The following is a 10230-nucleotide window of genomic DNA, read 5'->3' as shown; positions in this document are numbered from 1 at the left end:
GGGCGAACGGCGGCGTCGCGCCCGGGGTGACAGCGCCCATCGCCCGCCTGTCCCGATCGCCCCAGTGACCTCCCGGTGTGTTTCGCAGGGTCAGTGTCCTGGTGGGAGCTCCCAAAGCCAACACCACGCAGCCGGACATCGTGGAAGGAGGAGCGGTGTATTACTGCGCCTGGCCCGCCGCCCGGTGCCGGCAGATCCCCTTCGACAACACCAGTGAGTGCGCGGCTGTCCCGCGGCGCTGCGCCGTGCCCGGGACCCCCTCGGCTCCTCCGCCATCCCTGTACTTGGGCTTTGATCCCAGTATCTGCCCTCAGATAGAAATCCCGCTCCTGGGAGTCTGAATGCATGTGCTCCTGCAGGGAAGGGTTTAATCGTCCCCAGAGAAACAACAGGATTGTGACCTCCAGGATCAGTAGTTCATCTTAATAACTGCCTTTTTTTTCTTCTCCTTCTCTGCTGAAAGGTATTTGTGGCAGATTCCTGCTTTTGAAAATAATTTTGCATGTTCAGAAGGCAAAGCCCCAAAAGCCTTGTCTCATACTTCTCTGAACAACAGAAATTACAGGATTTCTAGTGTTTGCTGTTATTTTCAACGAGGGGATTTCTGGCTGTTCAGATGAAGTGCCTCATGTGGCATGCTTATTTAATTCTATTCAGAAAGCAAAAATTTTGTTTCAGAATACTGAAGCTAGATGCAAACCGATTTAGGCACAATGTGGATAGATTATATCCACTTCCAAAATCCCAAGACAGATGTTTCTTATTTAATTAGAGGGAACACAAGTTTTAAACAATTCAAGCTGTTTATGTTTTCTGTTGTCTCTTTATAGGTTTTGAAAATAATTTAAACCTAATGTTTGCAGAGACTTTAAAACTGCTTCCTTTATTTAGGCAGACTTTGACAGTTTGACCATTAAGCGAAAGTTATTATTCTTTAGGTTATATTTAATCTTAATATTTGTGGTTTATTGAAATGTGAACACAATACAATTGTCTTTTTTTGTTTGTTTGTTTTCTGAAAGAAGTTGAATTAGAAGAGCTCACTTAACTGTAGTAAATAAGCAGTGCAGTTCTTTACTCCTCCCAGCTCCAGGCACCCACATCTTATTACTGTGTAAGTGTCTAGGAGTACTGCTCAGGATGACTTTCCCATCATGCTGAGCATTCTTCAAAACAGAGTAAGTGGTAGTTCATGTGTGTGTATATGGCTACTGGGGCAGGTAAACTATGTACAGCATCTGGTTATATATGTAAATGGAAATATATATAGACAGTATGCATACATTATTTTTATTGTGATATGTTCTGAGTGTACATATTTAAAATAAAACCAGGAAACAGAGGAAATATTCATGTAACAAAAGTGAAATGTATTTTCTATACAAAATAATTTCAAGTTTGGATAGAAAACTTACAGACCAAATGAAAATTCCATCGCATTTCTGAAGGGGAGTTTTGAAAAACTTATGAAAATCTAGTGATGAAACCTAGAAGGTCATCTGACTTTTCCTGTGGGAAACTTGGGACAGCTCCATACTCTTCACAGGGATGTCCTTTTGCAGATACTATGTTTTGGATAAAGGCACAAACAAACTGGGAGTAAGTATATCAGTAAGGCTTTGGACTGTATCACACAACTATTCAGTTTGGAATCTCCAAAGGGTGCTTCATTCAGTCTTCCTGAGCTGGTTTTGTTCTCTAGATAGAATCTTGACTTGCAGACAGCTGAAGTTAAGCCAGAGAGCAGCTGTGGTGTGGGCAGAGATGCACTGTCCTTGTGGCAGGGATGGCAGCACAGGCAGGTTTAGCAGTGCTGTCCCTGGCTCTTGAATTCCAGTCCCAAGGGCAGTAAAGGTGTCATTTTGCACAATTCAGCAATGTCCCCTACACAAGGACCCCGGGAAGAAGGTTGGCATGGCTTGTACCACACCCTATTCTTCACTGCCAGCAACAGAAAGTCCATCTCCAATATGCTTTACATGACTCCTTCTGCTGATTTCTGGATGTATATTACACATCACTTTTTTCTTTCCCAAACCCATTATTTCCAGAGTCAAGTTTATTGCCCCCAGCAGAGTAGTCCACATGAGCTCTGTCCTAGGTGAAACCATTTCAAATAGTCTGTCACACAAAGTTTCTTTTGAAGCCTTTAACTATGTTATACCTACTGGGACTTAGATAGTCCTTGGTAAATATGTGGGGTGTTTCCAGTTCATGGCCCCTGTACAGACATCTTGTACTCATTATGCCTTCTACAACATCACTCAGAAATGTTGCTATTCCCATTTTTAATATTTATTCTAATAAACCAAGAGAAGTCAGTCTGGGTTGTCAAAGATCATACAAAAAGTTGATGATGATAGTGATAACTGACTTGGGAGCTTTTTCTTCTTCTTCCAGTGCCTTTACCACAAGATTATTCTTTCTTCCAAAACAGAAACACTCAAAAGTTGTTAGAAGACTAGAAGTTCAGTTGTAGCAGCTTTAATATTGAAGATTAATGTTTCATGCCTAGTAGGAGATCTTTAAAAGTCTTGTAAAACTTTGAGAATGTTTTCTGAAACAAAACAGAAGAACTACAGAGGCTGCTTCAGAGCTGAAAAATTTCATTTTGATGCATTTTTATGCAATGCTTCAATTTTTCAATACTTTCTTCTTGACTCTAACTAAATAATATCTCTTTCAGTTAGATTAGCTAAGCAAAGAACAATAAAAAAATCCCAAAACTATTGAATAATTTGGAGCATTCTTAATTAAGTTCAGAAGTATAAACTGAGTGAAACTGGAAAGAACTAGAAAGAAAGGCAGTGTGAACCAACAAGTGGATAAAGAATTTGATAAATCACTATTTTTCAGCTTTAAAAATTCAATGGGGAGGACTTTTAAATTCTAAAAAATTTGTCAAAGTCGGGCAGACTCACATATACTATATCCAAAGTTCAATATGTGAAATTGCTTCAGGTCACAGAAACTATAACTTTCACTATGACATAAAAATTCAAGAGATGAACAAATCCAAGAGGTTGAAAGACAATGGCTTAAATTCCATATGAGCATGAGGACTCATGTCTTCTGAGGACTGGATGCACAAATGAAGCTCAGCTGTGTTGCATTCAATGCAAGTTATGTTTTGCCCTTGAGGAGGGAACATACAGTGTGTGCACTTGGGTGATGTTTGGACTTTTACTGCCACAAAAAAGTATCTTAAATGAACATGTAATTGGTAAGACTCATGTAACTGCACAGATTATTTCTGTTTCCACAAAAATAGTACAGCTAATTTCAAGTGAGATTCCTTTGTTTGCAAATGCTTTAATGTTTTTTGTATTAACACTGTTACTATCTCAGTCCTGCTAAATGAAAACAGTGAGGACACTGACTAGTATTCTGTGATGGCTTTAAGTCAAGACTCTGGACATTTTCAGATAACATGGTGTGGAGTTACTTCGTACTAATTTATAGTTATCATGTATTTTACAGTTATTGAGGTGTTTAATGAATGGCTTGTAAAACGAAAAGGAACAAAATCTCTCTCCACCATTTAAGGCTTGTTAAGAGGCAATGACAGGCTCATGAGTCAGGAAAGGGAAAGAAGAAAAAAGTAATCTGTTGAATTTCTAAACTATTTATTGCCTCAGACAGAAGGGCATTTGTTCAAGAGGTGATATGAGGGAACAAAGTAACTGACAGACACCTTAGTTAAAAACTTAGTCTTGCTTATGTTAATTTTATGATGTTCAGTGTTGAAATAGGGTGATTTTTGGTTCTGTAAAGGCTGTTTGGTTGAAGGGATTTGTTTGTTTATTTAGTTATGTAATATATTTTTATTTTTAAAATAACTGAAGTGTTATTTTAAAATATGTCGTTCTATATCCTGAGCCATAGAGCCCCAAAGGGAGAACATGAGTGCCAGGCCTAAATCTGACATCCTGACACTGGTGGGAGACAAGTGCAGTGTTGCTGAGTGGATCAGGGATATGACATTGTAAGGGATGCACCCAGTCGCTGGCAAGGTGCAGGTAATCTCCGTCTTACCAGACTGTGGCACTCAGTATTAAACTTTATTTTTTGGATCATGCAAGCTTTAAATGACAGAAGAAAAGTCTTTATGGTTTATGACACCCCCTTACTCTTATTTTTCCTCAGAGGCTACGATCAGATGAGGGAGTAGACACTGTATTCCTAGTGAAAGATAGAAATAACCTTTAAAAAATGCATGACTAATATTGAGTGCCATGTTCAACCTGTCCAACACAGACTGGGCTCCTTACTACTAGCAATGGTGCTCAAAAACAAGACTACTGCTGAAATCATCTCTGTGGCACTGTGCGTGTGTTAGAATGCCCAAGATGGTCTGAGTGCTATGGGCAGCTGCATAACGTGTGTAAATGTGGAAATGTATGTAGGCTAAACTACCCTGCTGAGAAGATGGCTTAATTGAAGTTTATTGAGGTGCAGGAGTACCTGCAGCCCCTTCCAAAAAGCCACATCACCCAACTGAAATTGCTCTTGAGGAAGTTGTCCCAGATGGTTACTAATTTCTCAGGCCACCTATCTCTGCTTCTCATGGTAGCTAACCCAGAGATTTCCAAAGCAATGAGGTTATTTCCTTGCAATAATTAATCCTATTGATGAAATAGCATTTCTGACAAGTATGAGAGGGGAAAAAGAGGGAAGGAGGATGAAATTTTGTCATGTAGGATTTGAGCTGACCCATCCATAAGCAAATCATGTAACCGGACATTCCCATATGGGTTGGCCAGTGATATGGCCTGCAGCCAAGAAGGGGCTTTAGCAGGAACTCTCTGTGTTTCCTGCTGTTGATACAGAACTGACTCTGCAGTCCTGTGTTTGCACTTCTTTAAAGCTCCCTAGATCTGTGTGCCAGGGTCAAGGCTCTGGGAAGAAGCTCAAAGCACTACCCTTGAAAGCACAATGTGTGCTTTAACCTGCTCCATTGCAGCAGGGAGCTAAGATAAAGTATAATGGAAGGGCTTTTAGTATCCCCTTACCCCAGGAAATATAGATTGAAGGGCAGTGACTCTTCTCCCTTGTTTCCCTACTTTGTGAAGTTGTCTGGTTGCATTGCAGTGTAAGGCTGTGATACTCTGAAACTCAATGAGAGAACAGGGAAAAAAGAGTTGGCATCATATTAAAGGCTTGTGGTCTGTCTTGCCTCTCTTGCCTACACAAAGCTAACTTCTTTTCAGTTTCTTCTGTATGAAGTGGCTTACAATGACTATTTTTGCCTTAACACTGAGGTAGAGTTACCAAGTCCTTGTTGCAACTGTGTGCTCTTCCGTTCAGCTGCCAGGAGAGGTAGCAGGAGAGCAATATCAAGAAACTTTCTCCTCTCTTGATTAACTAGGCAACTTCTGAATCATTCAAAGCATCTTGCAGCCAGAAGCAGAGTTAAATACCCCCTAAAATGCACTATTGCATTTGAAATCTGATAAAAAGCTAAAGTTCAGATTTTGGAAACTCATTATTGAGGTCATTTTTAGTTCTAATACTTAATAGACTGCATCAAGTTCTTATATTTTAAATTAGGTCCTGAAGGCAGAATTTCAGATACCCCTTCCCTTAAGTTTCTGGAACACACTGGGGTGTTTTCTTTGCTATCAGTTAACTCTACCATTTTTACTAAAATAGGTTATATTTTTTGAAACTAGCTGGAAAAAATCTGAACAGCCTCTGAAGAGGAGCAGGGGAGGGGGATGTAAATCAGTTCTGACCAAGCACGCAGTTGATAAAAAACATGAGCTAATCTGGCCAGCAGTTGAGCTGATTGTAACAGAACCCAGGTACTATATAAGGAGAAGATGTATTGTGGGACTTGAGAGCTTTAGTTACATGAAAAAATCATTAGCTGTGGAGATAGTAAGATTCTGGGGAAAACTTAGAATCCTGTTATAAAACAGAATTTGCATCTCAAGAGAAATTACTGAGAGAGAACTTTGTTGTACTTTTAAATGTTGACACATTTTAGTCCACTATGCCAGTAAGACCTTATCTGGAACGTCATGGTTCACTTGTAGCATTCTGATTTATAATAGACTCTCATGAGTTTCTTTTGTAGGTCTCAGCCCTATCTAAAGAAAGGAAAAAATACTCTTAGCTATGTTAGTTCAAGCCCTGAGGTCTTAATTTGTTTTTGATCAGATTGTATTTAGGGAAAAAATCCTACTGGGTTTGATGATTTCTTTTTGTTTTTTTGATTCATGGAATGTCCAAGTAAAGCTCTCTAGATATGATCTATTAAATTAAAGTGACTCATAAGAATAGCAGCTAAGCTGCAGTAAAAGCCAGATATAAAATAGAGTGTTGCAGAACCAGATAAATCTAAATATAGAAGCAACTCCTCTCATCATGACACTGTTTTGCATATCCTTACTCTTCCTCAACACATTGGAGTCCCTTTTTTCCCCCAGCATTAATTAAAAGCAATTGTTTGGCTTAGTTGCCTAGATCATACTGAGTATTTAGCTGTGATTTGAATTCAGTCTCTCTGGGGAGGGTCTAATATCAATGATGCTGTGAAATTTACTGAGTTACCTTTGCTTTGTAACAGGTGGTACCCTCAGACTCTTATGGTAGTGATGTGACTGTAGGATTGTCAAGATTCCCTTCTTTCCCTCACTTCTAGAAGATGGGAGCAACTGTGCCAGGACCCTTCCTTCTCCCTCTTCCCTTCTTTAAGCCAGAACACTAAAGATGCAGCAGAGCTGCTTTCAGAGTTAACTGAGGTTGCTCAGAGCCTTTTGTAACCAGCTTCTGAAACCACCCCAGAGGGGGAGAGCCACAGTCCCTCTGGGGAATCTCTTCTAATGCTTAAGACTTATTCAGAAATCCCCCTGCTGCAACTTGTGTCTTGTTGCCCCTTTTCCTTTTGCTGCATACCTCAAATGGGAGTTTGGCACTCTCTTCCCTCTACCTATTGAACACTGGATGGAGCACAAGTAGATCATCCTTTGATTTCTCTTCTTGTGTCCAAACACCTGCAAATAGTGATGCCTGAAAACTGTACATAACATTCCAAGTGTTATCTCCATGTCAGGGTTATTCACTTTCCTTTACCTGTATAAATTTCTAAAGACATTTGTTTGTTTTACATATTTGTATTCACATTTTAGACAAATATGGATAGATTAAGGTAATTGTTCACCTCTACTCTGTGTATGTATAATTATGTACAAATATATGAAATCCATGTGTTGTATTTTAACTATATTTTATATGATGGATGTGCATAGATACATACACATATATATCAAAACAGATATTTGATTTTCCATCATGGATTTAGGCACAGATCTGAGGGCAGAGTGTAGCTGAACCTGCTGCAGATGCCTGGTTAATGGACATCTGTGTTTACCCAGGACATACAGGCTAATAGACCCAGAGCATTTAGACATAATACTTTTCAAAATTCCAGCATGGTGAAAACTTATGTGAAAGAGCTGCAGGTGTATTACATAGACAGGTATTTTGCTTTGACTAGAAGCATTGTTTTCTTGTGTTAAGTTTGATTAAAATATTTTCACAGAATCACAGAATCATTTAGGTTGGGAAAAACCTCTGAGATCATGGATTCCAAGCTTTGAATGATCACCACCTTGATTTGGTTTTGTTCATTTGAGTATTTTTAAATCATGAAAGATGCTGCATTTTTTATTTAAAGTTTTCAAGAGCTGAATGAATCACACTAAGTAATTACCAGTGTTTGCCCATACATCTCTTATGCAGGTATTAATTAGTATAAAAATATATATATTGGTAAAGGAAATGTTTGATTCATGCCTATTATACTGTTTATGATGTGCTGACTTTGTGACTGAGATGAGACCAATTCCCATAGAAAGCACCAATTTTACTCTAATCTGTGTAAATGATGAATTTTCACTAACACCAGCTCTAGATTCAGGCTTTAATTCCTACAAGTAAATCTGTGCTATTGCTCTTAACATGGGTTTGCTTTTTGCTGTCCAAACTCAATTTTTTTTTTTTTTTTTCCAATTACTGTTTTGGCAAAGTAATGGACTTCTTTATTTTTACATTTGGTAGTCCCTAGGTACCTTAGCTAAAAAACTGGGTAGAGGAATGCTGGTTTTCATAATCATGTTTCTGTATCTCCAGAGCTGCTTCTGAAGCTGGATTGTAGGGCAGTACCATGTATAGGAGTCATGGCTCCTGCAGTAGAAAATGAGGTGCTTTGGGTTTGCTGAAATGCAATTCAAGGATGTTCTCATACCTAAATTTATATTTATAAATCTCTCTGCTCTTTGCCTACTCCTGGTTGTCTGGGCCTTAGTCTGCAGTGCAGTCTTAGGCAGTATCATTATGAGTGACTCCAGAGCTGCATCTCAAGCCAAATTTGCGAGTCCTGCAGACTGAGACCATCTGGAACAGCTCCTGGGCTGGCTCTGAGGCAATCCAGCTGTACTCAGGCACTCCTTGGACCCCTGTGTGGACAGGCCCAGGCGCTGTGTGCCCAGCCCAGCCTTGTACTCCTGCACTAGTGTCACATATCATGGTACAAGATAGCCTGGACTCCTCCTAAAAGGGGCCAGGCACTCTCCTCCAGAAGAGAAGATGATATGGGAATGCAACCTGAATTCCCACCAAGTTTTTGCTCCTCACAGAAATACAGCTGTGGGTAAGGTACGGTATGGACTTAGCCTGTGGGCCTCAGGGGCCCATAAACAGCACAAGGAGAGATATTTCCCTGTCATAATGGTTTGTCAGGATACAAACATGCTACTTTTTGAAATGCTTAGATAATGCTGTTTTGAGCAATATGCAGGTTTGGGGGGGTTTTTTAAGCTGGATTGGGATTTATGCGGGTAAATGAATAGCATTTATCTGAGTCTAATCTAAGATGGGCATCCATGGCTATTTACAGTTGTTTTTAAAAAAAATGTACTTTAGGTACTTTTAGGCCATGATTCTTCTGACCTTTTCAGAGTTTTGGTTTAGGAGGAAAAGATATGGCTTAGATCATGTCCTACATGTAAGTGGCTGACTAGCTCAGAAGTGGACGATTGCAGCAAGGCACAGTAATGACAGCTTGTGTGTATTCAGGCAAGTTAGTTGTGCATGTTGCTTCATTTTGCTAAAGTTACATGGAAAGCAGTAGATGTTTAATAGCATTCTGAAATACTGATTTGTTGTTACATACAAAAGACTAAACTGTATTTTAAGGCACAACCTCAGAAACTGGGAATATGACTCCATAGCTCTAGAAAGGATGCTGAACAAGGAGATTTATCTAGAAAGAAAAAAACCCTATTTGTTAATTTGTGTTTCTGTGATATTTTTCAAATTATTTTATAATGAAAATCCCATGCCACATGATGAAGGATTCCTACTACACCATATGCCACTAGATGAATTGGGATTGTACATGTGTGTGTATGTACAGTTCTTGCAGATTTATTGGTAAATTCAGTTGTGGTTTTATAAATCCTGCAAATGGTTGTCCAAGTTTTAAAATTTAATTTCTTTTCAAATGTTGGTATACTTTGCCAATAGACAAATATATTGTTTTGATTGAAAATGTAAGCTTCTTTTAAGTTAGAATACTGGCCACGAGTATCCTCAGAGCCAGGCTTGCATTGGCAGCTGTACGCTGGCCAAGGCTGATTTTCAAGCTTCAAAAGTTTTGTTTGTATCAAGACCTCATCTGTGGACATTGATCATATTCAGATCTGCTGGAGCATTAAAAAAAAAGAAAAAAGAAACCTTTAAAGTCTGAAAGGGTCTGACTTCACTGGAAAAAATAATTGAAAGTAGTGTTGCCAACAACTAGGTAGGAGCTGGCAGCGCCTGCCATGCGGTGTGTCAAATATGCTGTCTCTTACATCCACAAAAGTTTAGAACTAACTTCAACAAAATGTATTTTCAAAATTAATATTTTTAGAGTAATTTTAAATTATACTTCATGAATTTTTAAGAGCTAAATATTCCTCAAATTTATTTCCCTAAGCATGAACTTCAGTAGTAGCTGCTGTAATTGGCACAGCACAGAAGCAAATACTTGCATGAAGGAAGATGTTTCCTTAGAGACTTTCAAACTTTAGAAGATTCATTCTCATTCAAATTTCCTTCATGTTTATTGGGAAAAATACAGAGATAGAGTACCCTTGTTCTCCAATTATGATGCATTTTTCTTTCTAACTCAGTTTATAATATTTATGAGATTACCATAAACAGAAGTCAGTGTTGAGCTAA

At 38.9% G+C, this 10230-nt stretch overlaps 1 protein-coding gene across 1 annotated transcript in view; it reads left to right on the top strand.

Moving 5' to 3' along the window:
• The window catches only part of ITGA8 (integrin subunit alpha 8), a 117203-nt gene that overhangs the window by 4556 nt on the left and 102417 nt on the right, over positions 1-10230 (top strand). The window contains 1 exon segment of the mRNA XM_031066830.1: positions 89-213. Coding sequence (XP_030922690.1) covers positions 89-213 — 125 coding nt within the window.

This window comes from Geospiza fortis, unplaced genomic scaffold (genome assembly GCF_000277835.1).
Source record: "Geospiza fortis unplaced genomic scaffold, GeoFor_1.0 scaffold138, whole genome shotgun sequence".
Taxonomy (NCBI): domain Eukaryota; kingdom Metazoa; phylum Chordata; class Aves; order Passeriformes; family Thraupidae; genus Geospiza; species Geospiza fortis.
The sequence above is the reverse complement of the archived record's forward strand: the minus strand, read 5'-3'. Positions and strand labels throughout refer to the sequence as shown.